The following is a 20,003-nucleotide window of genomic DNA, read 5'->3' as shown; positions in this document are numbered from 1 at the left end:
TGAGCACCAGGCACTTCCCACACATAACTGCATTTGAGATTCACCACAACCCGGAAAGATGAGTGCATTATTACTACCCACGTTTTTGTAGATGGGGACAGCAGGCTCAGGGAGGTCAGCAGGCCAGTGAACAGCAGCACCCAAGTTCAAACCCAGCCTTGACTCCAAAACCCAGTTTTTCCTGCAACCCTACCCCCTCTTACCATCACCCAGAGCTACCCATGTCCCCTCCCTTGTGATTGGCAGGGTCCCCCAAGAACTGACCCAGTGAAGATGGATATGAAGTCTCAGTCCTTCTTCCCCCACCCACCATGGGCAGACAGCTGGGAGCTGTTGGGCCCTGGTTTACACAACTTCCCTGGCTGAGGCAGCAGGAATGGACCCTCTCTGCCTTGGCTTCAGGCAAGATGCAGGGAACTACAAAGGGAGCCTCTGTCTACAAAGGGTTGACAGGCAAGACAGCCCAGCAGCCCCCACCAAAAGCGTGGCTGGGCCTGAAGGAACCACACTTGAAAGCATCCATGACCACACCTGACAGCTCCTGTAGGGTGGGGCTCCTGGACTCCAGTCTGGGCCAAGGTGGGCAAGCAGGGGCAGATGAGGGCCCTCCCTGGCTCCTGACCTCACCTCGGCTTTATAGAGCTGGGAATGGGTGGAGCTGGGAGTGCCAGGGAAGGAAGGCCTGGGACTTGCTGAAGCTGAGACCCTTTGGTGGGGGGCAGCCAATAGCTAGAAAGAAAAAAAAAAAAAAAGAAAAGAAAAGAGAAAGAGAAAGAAAGAAGAAAAGAAAAGAGAAAGGAAGAAAAAAGAGCATCCAGGAGCTTCCTTTTGAAGAGGAAACAGACACCGAGAAGGCATGAGATTTGTTGCTACCCCCAGCTCATGAAGGAGTGGCTGGAGTCTGGCTTTTAGATTCTCAGGTGTCCTGGGCAGGGCAAGGCCCCCTATAAACTGGTGGGGGTTCAGCATCAGCCCAGCCCTGGGAAAGGGGCAGTAAGCAAAGTGGGCCTCAGAAAGAAAGTAAGTAGGGGTGCCTGGGTGTCTTAGTGGTTGAGCATCTGTCTTTGGTTCAGGTTGTGATCCCGGGGTCCTAGAATCGAGTCCTGCATCAGGCTCCCCACCGGGAGCCTGCTTCTCCCTCTGCCTATGTCTCTGTCTCTCTCTCTCTCTCTCTCTGTGTCTCATGAATAAATAAATAAAATCTAAAAAAGAAAGAACGTGGAGGACTCCAAGGTGGGGGTGCTATGAGGGTAAGAGCCCCTGGCACTAGATAGGCAAGAGGATTACTCTGCTGGTGTCTTATAGGAGACAGTGCACTACTCACTGTATCTCCTTGAACTAATTTCCTCATTTCAAAAAGAGGGATAATGGTGTAAAGCAGGAGAAGGAAGACTGGAGGGGGGCTCATGCCTGCAAAGGGAAGGAGGGAATGTCAGGATCATGGCAGAAGCCTATGTGCAGCACCCTTTCTCAGAGGTGGGAGATCTGGGCCTGGATCTCACAGGTGGTCGGACAGGAGGTTGGGGGTCAAGGAGCAGGCCTCGGGCTCCAAGCAAATTTGAGTGAACTGTACTGCCTGGAGCTCTCCTTCCCTTGGTCCTGTGCGAATCATAAACAAAAGGGACTTGGACATCATCCTCTGCAAAACGGGGAACGGAGATCTAGAGAAAGAAGAGGCCTTGTCCCAAATCACAGGTCAATAGCAAAGCCCAGGCTAGATCCATGGTTACTGCCTCACAAGTTCCCTGTCCAGGGCTCCTCAAGGAACAACAGACATATGGGGGGATTCAACAACAACCTGCCTCCTGATGCCCTCTTAGCACAGGGCTTCTGACCTGGGTCACTGTCCCTGCAACAGGGATACGTACACATTCTCTTTCCTCCTTCCCCAGCCCTTTTAATTGCACATAGATAACATAACAATAGTGAACAATTAGCAGGCGCTGGACTAAATAAAGTCTTTACTTGCATAAAGTTGCTGAATCCTCACATCACCCCAATGATGCAAGCATTTTTATTACTATCATCATCATCATCATCATCTCCATTTTCCAGATGAGGAAACCAAGGCCTAGAGTCTAACTTGCACAAGTTCATTCCATTAGTGGCAGAACAGGATGTGAAGTCAGATCAGTCTGGTTCCAGAGCCCACACTCTTATCTGCAACACCAGACTGCTTTTTAAGACATTATTTCAGGGACGCCTGTGGTTCAAATCCTGGCTCTGTCACTTCTAGATACATGTGGTCTGGGACAAGCAGCCCGGCTTCCCTGGGCTTTGTTCTGCGGACAAAAAGGATGGGACTGTCCACCAGCCGCGGCCCAGGGGTTTTGCGCCCAGGCCGGCGAGCGCCGGGCTGTGGGCACTGCACCAGCACCAGTGCTCCAGTCATTTGTTTTCTGGAACAAGAGAAGGTTCCAGATGTGGGCAGGGCCTTCCGCGGCCCGCCCCCGCCCCGAGTGCAGGGGGAGGAATGCAGGGGGAGGGGCTGCCCCCAGCCCGTCATTGCCTTTAATAGAGACCTGAAACACCGCCTGCTAAAAATACCCGGCTGGAGACGCATAAAAGCGCTGCGGGCCCGACGCCCCGCACTTCTCTAAGCTTCAGGCAGACGCGCGGAGCCGAGCCAGCATGACCGAGCGCCGAGTGCCCTTCTCGCTCCTGCGGAGCCCCAGCTGGGACCCTTTCCGCGACTGGTACCCGGCCCACAGCCGCCTCTTCGACCAGGCCTTCGGGCTGCCCCGGCTGCCGGAGGAGTGGGCGCAGTGGTTCGGCCACAGCGGCTGGCCGGGCTACGTGCGCCCGATCCCCCCCGCGGTCGAGGGCCCCGCCGCGGCCGCCGCGCCCGCCTACAGCCGCGCGCTCAGCCGGCAGCTCAGCAGCGGCGTGTCGGAGATCCGGCAGACGGCCGACCGCTGGCGCGTGTCCCTGGACGTCAACCACTTCGCCCCCGAGGAGCTGACGGTCAAGACGAAGGACGGCGTGGTGGAGATAACTGGTGAGCCCCCCACCCCCACCCCCCGGCCCCCCCCGGCCTGCGCGGACCCGGCTTGGGGCGGGGAACTGGGCAGGGAAACTCCACCCGGGACCCGGAAGACTTGGGACTCAGCGCCCCTCTGGCCCGAAAAACGCTCTAGTGAGGGAAGAAACGCCCCCTTCCAGCGGAGACCCCCCCACAGCCCCGCCCCCAAATGACCAGGTCTCCCTGGTGCTGTCCCTACTCCCTGTCCCTAAGCCTCGGTCCGCGGAGGGGCGTGTGCGCTTTCTTGGCGCCGCGCCGAGCCCCACCCCACTCCACCCTCCAAAACACTGAACCCAACTTTCCAGAAGCTTCTGAGGGGTCCTGAAGCGGTCAGACCGCCCCCTGGGGCGTGTGTAGGTTTGGGGGGGCTCCTCCCAGAAGCTTCTGACCTCATTCTCCTCCCTTCCCACCCCCAGGCAAGCACGAAGAGAGGCAGGATGAGCATGGCTACATCTCCCGCTGCTTCACTCGAAAATACACGTGAGTCTTGGCCCCAGACGGAGGGGGATGCAGGGAGTGGCGGGGGGAGGGGGTGGGCAGCAGTACGGCACAGGTGTGTAACTCTTGCTCTCCCTCTCTACCTGTCTAGCCTGCCCCCTGGTGTGGATCCTACCCTGGTCTCCTCCTCCCTGTCCCCTGAGGGCACTCTCACGGTGGAGGCTCCCATGCCCAAGCCAGCCACCCAGTCGGCAGAAATCACTATTCCCGTCACCTTCGAGGCACGTGCCCAGATTGGGGGCCCAGAAGCTGGAAAGTCGGAGCAGTCTGGAGCCAAGTAAAGGCCTTAGCCCTGCTTAGCCCACATCCTCACCTCAGTAGCCATCACTGACCGTCCCTGCACACTAACCTGTATGCTCTTTTGATACATTTACCTTTTGTTTTTCTCAAATAAAGTTCAAAGCAACTGCCCGCCACTGCTTCAGATCCTGGTGTTTGTGGAGGCCTTGGGGGTTGGTGCCGTTTACTGGCTCACACATTGATCACCTTTGCTGAGAGCCTACTCTGTGTGTGTGCCAAGCCCCATGCTAGGCCCTGTGGGTACAGTGATGTACGGCAAGGGCATACCCCAGCTCTCTAGCCTGGAGTCCGTTCGTTAAGAGAGAAGCAATGATCATAACCAGCAATGATAGGGGAAACCAGGAGAGGTGGCTGGCCCACACCTGGGCACTTGGGGACCCCTAGACTGGACTCAGGTACAGGGGGACAGAGCAGGGCCGGGGGTGGGGGAGCTTCTTAGGAGCTTGGAGTCCCTTGCTCACTGAATTTGAGATTTCACTCTTCTCCCATAGAGGGGCAGGACCATGTAGAAGGCATGGGAGGTATGGCCTTCCAGGTGACTTTCTGAGAGGAGAGTGGCCGTGTTCCAGCTCCCATTGCTCATGCATGCAGGATGAGGCCGGGACTCTAGGGTCAAGGGCATTCTGCAGAGAGTGAGGGCAGGGGGCCAAGGTTTTGGTGGAAGAGAAGCAAAGACCCTGACAGGGAAGATTAGCACAGGTAGGAAGTCACACCTACCTAGGTCCTCTCCTTTGCCTTCATCCTACCCACCACCCTCTCATCTGGCCCAAGGAGGGTTTGGAGGGACCTGAAGGAGGGGTAGAGCAGATAGGGGCTTTAGAACAAAGTCTCAAAAAAAAAAAAAAAAAAAAAAAGAACAAAGTCTCTGGTCCCTAAGAGCTTGAGAGATCACCATCTCTACTCCATCTCCACCTACTAAGGTCACAGAGCCTGAAGCTTCGGCAAGACACCATGACATTCTTTTCTAAGCCCACAGCCCTACTTTCCTAGGGTCTCTGAGAGAAGCAGCACCCTGTAAGGAAGAGCCACGCACGAGGCACCCTCAACACCGCCCAGCTTCTTAATTTCCACTCCCTGGTGTGGGCACCCTTGAGATACCACAATCTGGAGCAGGCAGGAAGCCAAAGCAGGTCCCAGCCTTCAGAGGCCTCCCTGGGCCTGGAGGGAGGCCAACAAGGGAAATAAACACATGGAACAAGGGGTGTGCTGGCCCAGCTGGCAGCGCAGGTCTGGGCCTACAGGCCAGGGCACTGCCCAGTCTCTCCAGCCCTACCACCATTCATTTCCTGAGCTCCTGTCTCCTAAATCTGCTATCCTCCTCCCTGACAACAGACATGCCACATCTCAGGTGTCTCCTGGACACGCCCACATTCCTGCGGTCACAGCTGAATCAGTCTGTCTAGGACTCACCCTTGCTCTGCTCGCCAGCTCCTTGCTGGCTGGCAACAAGATGGTCCTGGCCTGCAAGGGTGTGACTGCCTCCTCCCATCTTGTCAGTCTTGTCAGATCAGAGCGAGCAATAGCAAGGCTGCCAGCTCGTCTGCCAGTGCTCTGGAAGTGTGGGAAAACTGACGCCAAGCCTTTGACAAGGTAATCCTCACATCAAGTCTGCGAAGAGGTGTAAATCCTGCCTAACACCTGGGCAAAAGAGAGCCTCAAAGTAAACAGACTTGCCGAGGTCCATGCAGCTAGTCCTAGAGGGGCAGAGGGACATCAGTGTGGCCACTGGCAGTGGAGGGGAGGGTTATATCTAACAGGAAGACTGGAGAGGGGAGGGATGTTGAAGTGTTCCATATGTAAAGCTCTAAGTGCTTCTGAAAGAGACTTGATGGGACCACAGGAAGAGGACTGGGATGCAGCACTCCCCACCCCCTCTCCCCTCCAACCCCGCTCAAGGGAGCCAGGCTGCAAGTGACCTGCAGGGAGCCAGGGACACAGCCTGGGACAGGTAGGGGTCAGCGCTCAGGAGGCTGTCAGTGCCTATCATAGGAGTGAGTCCAAGGACAACGGCTTTGAGGTCTTGGAGGATCAGGATGGGCACACCTGGTGAGTCCCTGCACTGCTGTGGGGCAGGAACAGTTCTAAACTTCTCCGGGCCTTTCCGCGGGTGCCTCTCTATAGGCCTCTGATGTCCTTCAGGTCTGCAGACTCAAGACTTTGGCCTAGATCACTCAGCTGAAGGGTATGTTTTTTTTTTAAGATTATTTATTCATGAGAGACACACACAGAGAGAGGCAGAGACATAGGCAGAGGGAGAAGCAGGATCCCTCCAGGGAACCCAATTCAGGACTCCATCCCAGGATGGAGTCCAGGATCACAACCTGAGCCAAAGGTAGATGCTCAGCCACTGAGTAATCCAAGTGCCCAGGTGAAGAGTATCTGAGGGGCAATACTCTGTGCTCCAGGCTGATGACTAAGGCTTCTTTGAGGACCTCAAGTGCCTGTGGCTGCTGGGCACACTGCACTGGCTCTGGCTTCCCTAAGGATCTGTGAAGTACACAAGCCATCCTCAGTTCCAGGCCCAACCCTGGGTCTCTCCTTTTCTCTCTCCCTTGCAGTTGTGAAATTTGCCCTCCCTGTTGCACTTCCTCTTGGCCTGGCACCCAGCCCAGTTCCAGTCCCTGCTCAAGGGGCCAAATAGAGGAAACAGCTCAGTGACCAGCAGCATTATGCCATTAGCAAGAGGGTGGGACATCCTGTGGCATCTTGGAGTAAGAAAGATTTCCAGAAATGACCCTTGGACAGGCAAGTGGGAATGGTATGGGCCAGGGCTGGCAGGCTGGAGGAAGAGCAAGAGGGCAAGTGAGGGGGGTGGGTGGGACCAGTCTCAGGTGGGGGCTGTGCACTGACAGCCATGCTAAATGCAGGCTACCCCAGCATCCCCGCTTTAAAAATAAGGGTCCTGGGCAGCCTGGGTGGCTCAGCAGTTTAGCAACTGCCTTTAACCCCGGGGCGTGATCCTGGAGTCCTGGGATCGAGTCCCACGTCGGGCTCCCTGCATGGAGCCTGCTTCTCCCTCTGCCTGTGTCTCTGCCTCTCTCTCCCTCTGTGTCTCTCATGAATAAATAAATAAAATCTCAAAAAAAAAAAAAAAAAAAAAAAAGGTTCAGGGCAGCCCGGGTGGCTCAGCGGTTTAGCTCTGCCTTCAGCCCAGGGTGTGGTCCTGGAGACCCGGGACGGAGTCCCACATCAGGCTCCCCGCATGGAATGAAGCCTGCTTCTCCTTCTGGAATGAAGCCTGCTTCTCCCTCTGCCTGTGTCTCTGCCTCTCTCTCTGTCTCTGTCTCTCATGAATAAATAAATAAAATCTAATAAATAAATAAATAAATAAATAAATAAGAATAAATAAATAAGGGTCCAGATCTTAGAGAGTGGGTAGAGGAACCAGTCAAGAGGCAGGGGAGGATGTGCTGCTGAGGCGTTTTGGGCATGGGTACTGCCAGGGAAAGGGGAGAGGGGAAAGGAGGTCAGGTGTGGGGTGACAGACTGGGATGTGGGGGTGCAGGGGGCAGGGGAAGACAGGGATCTGCTGAGGCCCTGAGCCCTGGATTATCATGGCTCTCTGCCCAGGGCTTGCTGACCTGTCTCTGCAAGGTTGGACAGACCCTAGACCTCTGCTGCTGGAGGAGTGAATTGTTTCCAGGGAGCATCATCTTCCTGCTACCACCGAGAGTTTGCCAGGCACAGACTGCTCTGTGGAGAGGGTGGTGTGGGAAGCAAAAGCTCCTGGACAGTGGCTGCAGAGGTCCCTAGTGCTGGGTCCAAAGGGCATGGTCAGAGCGCCTCTGTGATGGGGTAAGGGCAACCAAGCAAAGAAAGGAGAGGAGGGTCAGGCGGGACTGGAAACCCTGCCCAGGGACTGGCCATGGGGTAAGACACCCCAGACCCCCTGGTCTGTTGACAGCCACCCAAGCACTATTCCACCCTGGCAGAGCCTAAGTCTGGGCAGGGATCAGGATGGTGAGGGTCTTGTCTGCTCAGTTTACCCTGGATTCCCCTACACCTCCCTCCCCTGCCCACCCCCCATACACACAGTGGGACCTGGGGATTTGGGACAGCCCTGGAGCTCAGACTTGGCCTCTGGCCCAGACTTGTATAGCAGCAATAAGCTGCCAGCTCAGGACCAAAGCAGGGAAGAAGCTGTATGGGTGAAGGCAAGCCTAGGCTGGTCTTAGACAGGATCTGGCACTGGGCCTGGTGAAATGGGGGTTAAGCCCCACCCCCATGCTGCCCTCCCAGAAACAGGAAAGTGGCCAAGCATGGGCCCCTCACCCCAAAATATGTACTGTCTGTCCACCAAACAATGCCCCTGTGTGCCAGCCCTGAGGAGCGCAGGGTTCCGGGGCGGGGGGGGGGGCACATACACGTGGGAAATATCTCCATCCCAGACACAATCCTCTTAGCTAAGGGCTCTAAGTCCTCTCCACCTCTTCCACCCGGCCAGGTGACTTTGGACTTCACTGTGTGCACCTGATTCTATATCCCAAGGATGAGCCATGTCCTCATGGGCTTCTTCTTTTTTTTTTTTTAATTTTTATTTATTCATGATAGTCACACACACACAGAAAGAGAGGCAGAGACACAGGCAGAGGGAGAAGCAGGCTCCATGCACCGGGAGCCCGACGTGGGACTCGATCCCAGGTCTCCAGGATGGCGCCCTGGGCCAAAGGCAGGCAGGCGCCAAACCGCTGCACCACCCAGGGATCCCTTCTTCTTTTTCTTTTTTTTTTTAAGATTTTATTTATTTATTCATTCATGATAGACACAGAGAGAGGCAGAGACACAGGCAGAGGGAGAAGCAGGCTCCCTGTGAGGGAGCCTGATGTGGGAGGATGAGAGAGCCTGAGCCAAAGCCAGATGCTCAACCACTGAGCAACCCAGGCACCTCCATCCCCATCTTTTTTGAGGGGTAGACTGAAGGCAAAGGAAGTGCCCAGCCAGAGCTCCCAACATCCAGAGAGAAAGGGTCTTGTTGTCTGGGGACCCTGGGAAAAACCCACCACCCCTGCAAGGAGTCTTGCAGCATCATGACCCCCTCCATCCTTCCTTCCAGGCTTGCACACATACTGGCCTGGTACATCACTCTGTCCAAACTGTGGTGGCAGTGGTTGGATCAAGATGCAGCACTGGTGGCCCAGAGGCTGCCTCAGAGTCAGAAAAGTCTATCCCTCCTCCCTCCCCTGGGCTGAACAGGGTAGAGTCTACCAGGAAGGCTTGGATTAAAGACAGGATTGAGGTGGCAGGAGCAACTCTGTGCAGGAAAATCACCAGGCTGAGGCCAGTTCTGCCCCTGTTGAAGGTATGGTCTGGGATCCACCATGCTCTGGGCTCAGTTTCCATTTGGGGGTCTGGGTGACCTCTGAGGCCTCTCTTGCCTTGTTGTCGGCCCTCTGCAGGATGGGAATCAAGGGAAAAGCATGAAGACTGGCAGCTGCCCAGGGTCTCCTAACAATGGTAGGAAGGCCCAAGTCCCAGAGGTGCCCAAGGATATAAGGACAGCTCTCTGCAGGACCAACAAGGGCCTGGCATTGGGAAGGCCTTCAGTCTTGGTCCTGACTGCAGGCCAGGTCTGGGTAACCCTTTCCTTCTCACATTGTCCCCCCTCCCCCCGCCCCACTCCACAAGAGGGGCTGAAAGTCTTTCTCAGAGTTCCTCCAGAATGGCTGCTGAGTCTGTGTGCTCAGGCTGGTGGGACAATGGGACAGGGTAGTTGAAGATTTATTTAGGTGAATGAATGACCAGAGGTCACTGAGCCTTCTCCGCAAAGCCCCCCACCCTGAGTTATCACACCCTCTCTCAGCCCTCTCCAAGACCCTTCTGACCTCCCACTGCCCTGGTTGCTCTTCCCTGTCCCTCTCTGATTGAACCTCCTTACTCAGAGCCAACCCTCATTGCATCCCCCTTCCCAACCTCAACCCTCTTCTCTGAGCCACCCCCTTTCTCAGAGTTGTCCCATTTTCTTTTACGATTCTATTTATTTGAGAAAGAGAGCGAGCACTCACATAAGCGCAGAGAGGAACAAAGGGAGAGAAACCAAGCAGACTCCATGTTGAGCATAGAGCCATGGGCTCCAACAACCCATGAGATCATGACATGAGCCAAAATCAAGTTGGATGCTCCACAGACTGAGCCACCCAGGCAGCCCAGAGTTCTCCCATTTTCACTGAACCCCTACCCCCCATCACTGTACTTTCTCACTTCACCCCACCCCCTTCCTTCATTGAGCCTCCCTCCCCCTCTGAAGCCCACTCCCACCTCTCTGAGCCCTGGTGGGTGAGCTATGCTTTTACAATCCTCTCTGTGGGCCTGCTGAACATCCTGAAGACCCCTTTCTCTGAGCCTGAACAGTGTGACCAGCCTGAAAGCCTTGAACCCTGGGAGTGGCCCCCAATCCTTCAGCAGGGGTCCTGGCACTCCAAGGCCCTGGGTCTGAGAGGTTCTGGAGGAGAAACTAATCCCTACCAAGCAGGCTGCAAGCCCTGCTAGCTCTGGCCTAGGGTTGTACGGGTCAAATTTGGAAAGGAAGCCTAGCCTAGGCCCCACCTGCAAAGGGGAGGGAGCAGGGACAAGGCAAGCCCTGACTGCCCCCTGCAAGATCCCTGGGGTTGGCTGTCCCCATCTTCCCCTCTCTTCCCCCAGGCCCAGACAGGACTTGTTTTTTTTTTTTTTTTTTTTTTTTATGATGGTCACACACAGAGAGAGAGAGAGAGAGAGAGAGAGAGAGAGAGAGAGAGAGAGGCAGAGACACAGGCAGAGGGAGATGCAGGCTCCATGCACCGGGAGCCCGACATGGGAGCCCGAGGTGGGACTCCAGGATCACGCCCTGGGCCAAAGGCAGGCGCCAAACCGCTGCGCCACCCAGGGATCCCCGAGACAGGACTTGTAAATGACTGCCCCCTGGTGCTCTTCCAGAGACATTCGGATATCTAACACTGCCTACCCCAGAACCTTCAGGAATCTCTGCCTAAGTTCTAGGTCTGGGCTTCACTTTCTGAGAACTCTCAAGCCTCCCAGAAGATCCTATCTGGGGGACCCAGCTCACTCCCTTGGCTGCCACCCCTGTGTCTGCCTTTGCAGGGTCTGGCAGCCAAGTCCCGGAGCTGGGGCCCCTGCTCCGCCCTGCTGCATAGGTGTTCACCACTGTTTCTGTTATCACAACAGGCATGTCCTGGGCACCTGCTAGCTGCCAATCACTCCTTAGCTTATGAAAGCCTCATAGCAACCCTATGCCGCTGAGAGGCAGCAGAGCCTTATGGTTATGCTTTCTCCCACAGTGACAAAACTGCCCAGGGTTCAAATCCTCATTGGGCAGCTTAGTAGCTGTGGGACCCTGGGCAAGTTACTAAGTCATGGTTTCTTCCTCTGCCAAGTGGATTATATGAATTAATGTGACTGAAGTTTCTGAAACAGAGCCTGAACCACACAGTAAACACCAGTCAACGTGAGGCAATTTTTATGAGGTAGACTGTGTTATTCCCATCTTACGGATACTGAAACTATCAGTCTGAAAGGCTAAGGAACTTGAGAAGTTACACCACATAACTGGGATGTGGTAGGATGAGAATTCAAAACTGCCCCCAACAGCCCTTTCCTTTGGAACAAGACAGACACTGCGGACAGAAATCTCCCCTGTGTCAACAGCAGGTAGCCTGGCTGAAGCTGACCTACCCCCTCCCCTCCCCGGCCTCAGGCTGTACTAACTCTATGTTTAGAGCAGAGATTGGGGTGCCCGAGCTCCCTAATATTTCTGCCGTCTGATTCTGGGGCTGACCCTGGGCGGCCACCATTCAGTTCCAAAGTTGGGGGCGTCTGTCCAGAGGTGTGGGGGGAGAGGGCCTTCAGGGGTGGAACCAGCACTCCCTCAGGGGCGCGAGGGGCGCGGCAGGTGAGGCTGGATCTGCCTTGAATGCCAAGGAGATGCCAAGGAGATGCAGGAGCAGTTTCAATGTATCCCGATGCCAGCCAGGTTACTGGGCCATCGGGCCAGCGTGTGACAGACCCGAGTCGCCACCTGCCCTGAGCCCTTTGGGATATGGTGAGGATCAAGCAGGGTGTAAGGAGCCCCGGCTTCCTCCTCTGCACTATGGGGAGATGCAGCCCCCGGGGGTTGGTGCCAGGGCGACGGCTGCGTAGATAAGAGAGTATAGGAAACCCGCTGGGGGCACTTGAGGTTGGGCCCGCTGTTCAGAAACTGAGGGGCAGGGCCGAGGTCTGCGGGAAAGCTGTAGCCTGAGGACCTGTTTCCCCCGTCCCCCACCTCCACGCGCCCTCCACCGACCACGGCGGTGAACAGCGCGCAGAGACGTGGCCCCGGCCCAGACCGCGACACAAGGCCCCGCAGCGCCCCCACCAAGTTCCTCCGGGTAACCAGTGCGCACGCGGAGCGCGAGAGCGGGCTGGCGGAGGGCGGCACCGAGGGCCGAGGCCCGCCGTCGGAGCGAATCGGCCGGGCAGCCGCGCAGGCAGATCCCAGCGCCGGGCTAGCAACAAGCCGACCATTGGATGAGCGGGACAGACTAGGCTGTGATTGGCTCTCGCCACCGTCCGAGCTGGGAAGGCGGGCCGTGTCCCGCCCGCCTCACATCCGGGTGTCTGGCCGATCCTGGAACCTTCGCGAGCCCGGCTCGTCAGGAAGCTGCTCGTCCGTGGCCGCGCGGCGGACGCGTGGGGGCGAGCACCTGCGGGGCGCACGCGCACGGACGCTCGGCCGAAGCACGCGACTCGCGGGTGCGGGGGGTCGTGCGGCGCCCTCAGGCAGGCTCGCCCGCGCGGCCCAGGTGTTTGGGGTGGGAGGTGACCGGAGAGAAGCCCGCGGACAGGGCTCCCACACGAGTTGGCGCGGGGCGGCGGCCCAGAGGTCTGGGTCCAGCATGGATGTCGCAGAACCCTGCGGAAACCGGGGGCAGGAGCTGAAGCCAGGACCGGGGCCAGCCGCAGAGCCTGGCGGCCGGGACAGCACCTAGGTGGTTGCGGGCAGGGTGGATGCGGGAACACCCACCACCCACCACCCACCACCCACCACCCACCCCACCACCACCCACCCCACCACCACCACCACCACCACCGACTCCAGAGCCCGGCGGCGGGGACAGCACCTAGGTGGTTACGGGCAGGGTGGATGCGGGAACACCCACCACCCACCCCACCACCGACTCCAGAGCCCAGCAAACCATTTGGTAGCCCGAAACAATGGCCCAGAAGGGACCCGTCCAGTCGACAATGATGCATTTCTGGGGGCTCTCTTTAGCTGTCAGGTTCATTTTGGCCCTGTCACCAGCAGGCTAAAGAAACCTTAAGTTCTAACCCATATACCGTGGGGAGTAATTATTCTTGCTCCTTTGCTTTCGCCCGGTAGTAGGCTGTAGTAACTGTTTGATCTTGGGGATCTGGATATAATTTGGGGAAATGACATAGAAGGGACTCGCCCAAAAATGTTTGCAGCCAGCCATAAGCTGCTCATCCTTTATATGGGTAACCTAGCTATTTCCTAAATCTATCTTGTCTCTACTTCTAATGCTATCTCCTAATTTAGGGCAAGAGAATGTTTCACTCCTCGTCTGCCCACTACCCAATCCTCTGCAACCTAGAACTTTTCACTGGGACAACATTCCCCAAAAGAAATGTTTTAAAAACTGAGCAGGTCCCAAATGGGGAAGGCAAAAAGACCTGTAAACCATAATGACATTTTACCTCCATATTTGGGGAGGCAAGGCCTTTCAGAAGGCTTTGGTAACAAACCCAATGGTACCCAAAACGAATTTTCCACCAGGCTTTAAGGAACCTACCAGCCATCACAACCCCATCCCTAAAAATATAGCTTCAGGCTAAGTGAAAAACAGGTACTAGGGTATGATGTCCCTTCTGGTCCCCAAGAGTCAGCAAGTAGAAGAACTTGTCATCATTGTGGGAAGAGCCAGCTAATACCAAGGTTGTGTTAAAACAAGATTGTGTCAAGGTTCTTTCTCCTGATGTAGATAGATTCAGTATGAAGGCAGCCTCTCAGACATGCCTGCATGTCTCTGAGAACTCCTGGGAACACGGCAGGGTCTACGCCATTTCATCACCTCCGCAAGGCATAGGGCAGAACTGCTGCATACCACCAGGACTCACCGCGTGGGGTGCATGTGCTGGCTTGCTAAGTCAAAGCAAGTAATGTCTGAGCACGTATCTAACACTTTCTCCATCCAGGAGAGGCAGCAGAGGATTTTAAGGAGCCAAAATATCCTAGCTTGGAAGACCCTAAACATTTGGTTCCCATGGATGGGAGGCACTCTCTCTAGTCTGTCCTTCAGCTCAGTCCTCACGGGTTCACATAAAAGACCCTGTTGGTGACTACTGCTTAAGATCACCTGATTTCCAGTAAAGCACTGACAGGTTCCCATTCATTTCAAATTCAATTCGACATAAACCACTGAAAAGACTGGATGGAGGGGCAAAGTGAAAGTCTTACCCAAGACAAAAATGTGCCCCAACAGGAGGGGGAACAAATTAAATGACACGAGGAAACTAGACAAACCCAGAACATTGGACGTTGTACAAGACTGTCTCTTGAAGGGTGACTTGCTGGCTGGCTCAGTTGGTAAAGTGCAATTCTCAATCTTGGAGTTGTAAATTCAAGCCCCACAGTGGGTGTAGAGATTATTTAAAAATAAAATCTTGGGCAGCCTGGGTGGCTCAGCGGTTTAGCACCAGGGTGTGATCCTGGAGACCTGGGATCGAGTCTCACGTAGGGCTCTCTGCATGGAGCCTGCTTCTCCCTCTGCCCGTGTCTCTGTCTCTCTCTGTGTGTATCTCTTATGAATAAATAAAATCTTTAAAAAATAAAAATAAAATCTTAAAGGGGCACATGGGTGGCTCAGTCAACAGGTTAAGCACCTGCCTTTAGCTCAGGTCATGATCTCCAAGGTCCTGGGATTTTTTTTTTTTTTAAAGATTTATTTATGAGAGAGAGAGAGAGGCAGAGGGAGAAGCAGGCTCCATGCCGGGAGCCTGACGTGGGACTCGATCCCGGGGCTCCAGGATCATGCCCTGGGCCAAAGGCAGGTGCCAAACCACTGAGCCACCCAGGGATTCCGGGTCCTCGGATTAAGCCCTGCATCAGGCTCCCCCCGCCCTTTAAAGATTTTATTTATTCATGAGAGACACAGAGGGAGAGAGAGAGAGAGAGGCAGAGACACAACACAGGCAGAGGGAGAAGCAGGCTCCACACAGGGAGCCCGATGTGGGACTTGATCCCGGGACTCCAGGATCACGCCCTGGGCCAAAGGCGGTGCAAAACCGCTGGGCCACCGGGGCTGCCCCTGCATCAGGCTTTGTACTCAGCAGTCTGTTCCCCCCCCCCAAAAAAAGACCACCTCTTAAAGATGCCTGGTTTCTTGAAAAGGTCATTATAAAGAAAAGGGGGGGAAGGAATAGAGGCTAAAGAAACCTAATAATTATTAGGATGATTCAATTAGATCCAAGCTAGTGGTGGGGAGAGGTGGCTAGAGCTATCGAGACATTCTGGGGGAATGCCTGGGTGGCTCAGCGGTGGACTGTCTGCCTTCAGCTCAGGGTGTGATCCCAGGATCTGGGATCGAGTCCCACATTGAACTCCTTGCAGGAAGCCTGCTTCTCCTTCTGCCTGTGTGTATCTCTCATGAATAAATAAAATCTTAAAACAAAGGCATTCTGGGGGGCAATTTGAAAATAGGTTGACAGGGAATTACGGACTTTCTTAGGTGTCCTGATAATGAGGTGATTATGTGAGAGACTATCCTTATTTTTAAGAGAGATATGAATATAGAGTATATTGCCCCCAGAATGCCTTTTTTTTTTTTTCCCCCCCAGAATGCCTTTGATAGCTCTAGCCACCTCTCCCCACCACTAGCTCGGATTTAATTGATTCAACCTAATAATTTCATTATTAGGGTTTTTTTTAGTCTCTATTCTTTCCCCCTTCTTTAGGATAATGACTTTTTCAAGAAACTAGGCATCTTTAAGAGATGGTCTTTTTTGGGGGTGGGGAGAAGCAGACTCTCCATTGAGTACTCTCAAGGGTTCCACAAGATACAGAGAAATATAAAGCAAACATGACAAAACGCTGGGACACCTGCAACAAAATGCTCAGTGACTGGGTGTCTGCCTTTGGCTCAGGTCGTGATCCCAGAATCGAGTCCCACATCAGGCTCCCTCGAGGAGCCTGCTTCTCCCTCTGCCTGTTTCTCTGCCTCTCTCCCGTCTCTCATGAATAAACAAATCTTTAAAAAAAAATGTTGGGGATCTCTGGGTGGCTCAGCGGTTTAGCACCTGCCTTCGGCCCAGGGCGTGATCCTGGAGTTCCGGGATCGAGTCCCGCGTCGGGCTCCCAGTGCATGGAGCCTGCTTCTCCCTCTGCCTGTGTCTCTGTCTCTCTCTCATCTCTCATGAATAAATAAATAAAATCTTTAAAATAAAAATGTTAACTGCAGTACCAATTGTATTTGGTTATCACTGTACCATTCTTTCCACCTTTTGTTTGAAATTTCTCAAAAATGTTAGGGGTAAAATGCCCTACCCTATACCACCTAGCTACCCTTTAAAAAAAACAGGCTTAAATCTAATTTGAGAGCTACTACTGGAACCCCCCCCCCTTTTTTTAAGATTTTATTTATTCATGAAAGACACACAGAGAGAGGCAGAGACATAGGCAGAGGGAGAAGCAGGCTCCATGCAGGAAGCCCGATGTGGGACTCAATCCTGGGACTCTGGTCACACCCTGAGCCAAAGGCAGACACTCAACCACTGAGCCACCCAGGTGTCCCCAAGAAACCACCAAATTTCAATTAACCCTATTTAAAAACCACAAGGCAAAACCTTTCATGGATCAAAGGTCACTTACTGCTTAAAAGCAGCAGAAATCTTTCCATCTCAAAGCCAGAGTCAACTCCATTCTCTCAAACCAAGCCAACAGAGGAGTGGTTACCTCTATGAAGGAGAAATGGGTGGCTGGAAAACGGGCATCACAGAATGAGTTACTGATAAACCAGGGGTCGCCAAACTACTGGCCAGGTGGTAAACATTTTAAGTTTCACAGGCAACACACTGTCCCTTTGCACTCTTCTTTACAACCCTTTCAAAATGTGGAAAACATTGTTAGCTCGAAGGTAGTACAAAAACCTGTTTTAGACTGCACTCTTGTATTTTTAATGTGTCTGCACTACCTACTGAAATAAAAAAAACAAAAAAAATCGTATCGTGTTCCCCAATTCCTGACTTTCCTCTCCCACAGGGGGATAACTGAGTACCATCTCAGACTATTACTTAAAGACCCATTTGGGGATCCCTGGGTGGCACAGTGGTTTGGTGCCTGCCTTTGGTCCAGGGCGCGATCCTGGAGACCCAGGATCGAATCCCATGTCGGGCTCCCGGTGCATGGAGCCTGCTTCTCCCTCTGCCTATGTCTCTGCCTCTCTCTGTGTGTGTGTGACTATCATAAAAAAAAAAAAAAAAAAGACTCATTTGTCTTGTCAGGTGTGGACAGAACACAAACATGAGATACCAACAAATTTGACCTGGTACTAAAGACTCTTGTCACTGTAACCCAGCCACTTTTGCCCCACCCACTCACTGACCACAGGTAATCCTGTTAATCAGGGATAGAGTTTGTGGCCATTCAGATTCAAACCATTTATCCTGATCCACACCAGAACTGGAGAATTCAAACCAGCAGAGGCTAATTAGCAAGCTGGCAGACCATATTTCAATGTTCTGGTTAGGCTGGCTTACCACTTAATGTCAAATCCTAGAATCAGAGAAGTGTTACCCAGCTAGTTTTCAGCAGGTTGTTTCTCCAAGCTTGCTTTGAGAACTGTACACCCGGGAGGATGTAGCTGCCATTCTTAGCCACTCTGATCAGCGCATGTGAGTCAACATGCAGTTTCAGCTGACCAGCACAGAGGCCAATGCATGTGGTAATGACACATAAATAGAGGAAAACTGCACTGGCACTCAACAGCAACGTATTTGCTACATTCAAAGTCCCCTGCCACTTTGAATCTCATTTGACAGCCCTTCCACCCCACCCTCAAAGTTCTGGGAATGGAGAATTCTACTCTATGGATGACCAAGCAGAGTGAATCTAGTCCTAACTGCTCTCCTCCCCCTTACCCATCACCACTGTTTAATTGCTTCACAGTATCAGTTAGCTTGACATTCTGGAGTGCAGAGGAAGGCCGTAATCATTGGAGCCTAATATGGGGACATCATTCAGTTCCTGAATTAGAACTTTCTTAAACTCTTTAGAGCCATCCATCTCCAACTACTTATCCTTGCAATGCCAGGTTTTTTTCTTTCCAAATGCTTCAGCTCAAAAGCATCTTAGTGGATTGAGTGCAGTAGCAGGGACTGAGTCCAGTTAACTTCTACGAAGAGATCACCCAAGCTGCAAAATAATGCTCCTCTTCCCTTTTTTTTGGGGGGGGGCGGGGGGGGGCAAGGACGACAACACAGAATTCTTTTTCTTAAAAAAAAAAAAAAAAAAAAAAATTTTTTTTTTTTTTTTTTTGGAGAGGGATGAGAGGGACAGAGGGAGAGAGAATCCTAAGCAGGCTCCATGCCCAGCACCTCACACAAGGCTCAAAATTCTGAAATCACAATCTGAGCCGAAACCAAGAGTTGGGATGCTCAGGTGTCCCTGAAACTGTTACTTATCTCGACATGTAATGGGTTTTTAAATTATTTATTTTTAAAAAAGATTTATTTATTCACGAGACACACAGACTGAGAGGCAGAGACATAGACAAAAGGAGAAGCAGGATCCTCGCAGGGAGCGTGATGCGGGACTCGATCCTGGATCCCGGGATCACAACCTGAGCCAAAGGCAGGCGCTCAACCACTGAGCCACCCAGGCATCCCGTTTAAATTTTTTAGACGAGTATTTTTAATTTCTGGTTTTTGATCCATCCCCCCCATAAACAAAAGCTCTTTACGGTTGTGAAAAGGAGTCCTACAAAGTTTGAGAACCACTGCATTAAGGGGAACTCTTCCAAACTGGATGGAAACACAGCAACAGATTACATTTTATCTTAAGAGAAATTTAAATGGGGATCCCTGGGTGGCTCAGTGGTTTAGTGTCTGCCTTCAGCCCAGGGTGTGATCTTGGGAGTCCCAAGATCGAGTCCCACGTCGGACTCCCTGCATGGAGCCTGCTTCTCCCTCTGTCTGTGTTTCTGCCTCTCTGTGTGTGTGTCTCATGAATAAATAAATAAAATCTTAAAAAAAAAAAAAGGAAAATTAAATGTACGTGGGAGTACTCTGGGCAAATTCCAGTCTTCTGTCAAATTCCGGGCACTTAGAAATAATGGGAAGTTACACAGAAGAAATAAGAGTGCAACATCAGCAACTTCCAGCAGCCACCCTTCTTTTTGATGAGCTTTGGTGAATTTGTTACATCACTGCTCTGATGCTGCCCACGTGTGTACCGTCCTGTTGGTAAGAGAGTAAGAGATTGTCTGATGTCTCTCTACCCTCAGTAACTCCCACACTGCAAGAGCTGTCACCACATGGCTGCTGCTCAGTTTCTTAGTTTCCTAGCTGAGCTGAAGCAGCCTGGTGTTTGTAGGCAAGGCTCAGGAGGCTCCAACACTGGAGCTCCGACACTGTGGGAACTTAGGCACATCAGCCACCTCTATGTTCACAGCTGTGCCAGCAGTGGCACTTAGAGTGGTCCTGAGTGACAAATTAGCCAAGAGAAGTTAATTCATCCAGTACATGGCAAAACCCTGGGTCACACAAATTATTCCTAAAATGTGAATTCTGATTGAAAAAATTAAAAGGCCACACCCCTTTCAATGCCCTGCAGCCTCTCTCTACCCCTTTGCTGGAACACACCCAAGCTGATGGAAGAAAGCCTTTGCTCTGGCATTCTTCCTTCCTATAGAAAGCAGAACACCCCCACACCCAGGGACATGATTCACGTGGTGGGAGCAGTGTAACAGCTGCCATCTGCAACAGCACTACTAAGAGCTCAGGCCACACCAACTGGAGGTGCCTGACCCCCTCAGAGGGACTAAAAACGCAAGACTATTTATGAACATTTTCAACACAAAGAACCCCCTCATCTAAGACTTCATGAGACCTCCAACAATACTGGGTGCCTCACTGAGAGACACAGCCGGGCATGTGATCCCATTTTCATTTAGACCTACACCCCAAAGCTCAAAAG

General features: G+C 53.1%; 1 protein-coding gene across 1 annotated transcript; it reads left to right on the top strand.

Moving 5' to 3' along the window:
• The first annotated feature begins 2,491 nt into the window (after positions 1-2,491).
• Positions 2,492-3,931, top strand: HSPB1 (heat shock protein family B (small) member 1). Its single transcript, XM_077908152.1, has 3 exons — positions 2,492-2,998; positions 3,439-3,502; positions 3,612-3,931. The coding sequence occupies exons 1-3, from the start codon at positions 2,632-2,634 to the stop codon at positions 3,799-3,801; spliced, it is 621 nt and encodes a 206-aa protein (XP_077764278.1). The 5' UTR covers positions 2,492-2,631; the 3' UTR covers positions 3,802-3,931.
• The last annotated feature ends 16,072 nt before the right edge of the window (positions 3,932-20,003 follow it).

The sequence above is a fragment of the Canis aureus genome, chromosome 8 (assembly GCF_053574225.1).
Source record: "Canis aureus isolate CA01 chromosome 8, VMU_Caureus_v.1.0, whole genome shotgun sequence".
NCBI classification, from domain to species: domain Eukaryota; kingdom Metazoa; phylum Chordata; class Mammalia; order Carnivora; family Canidae; genus Canis; species Canis aureus.
Note: the sequence above shows the minus strand (reverse complement) of the source record. Positions and strands in the feature narration are given on the sequence as shown.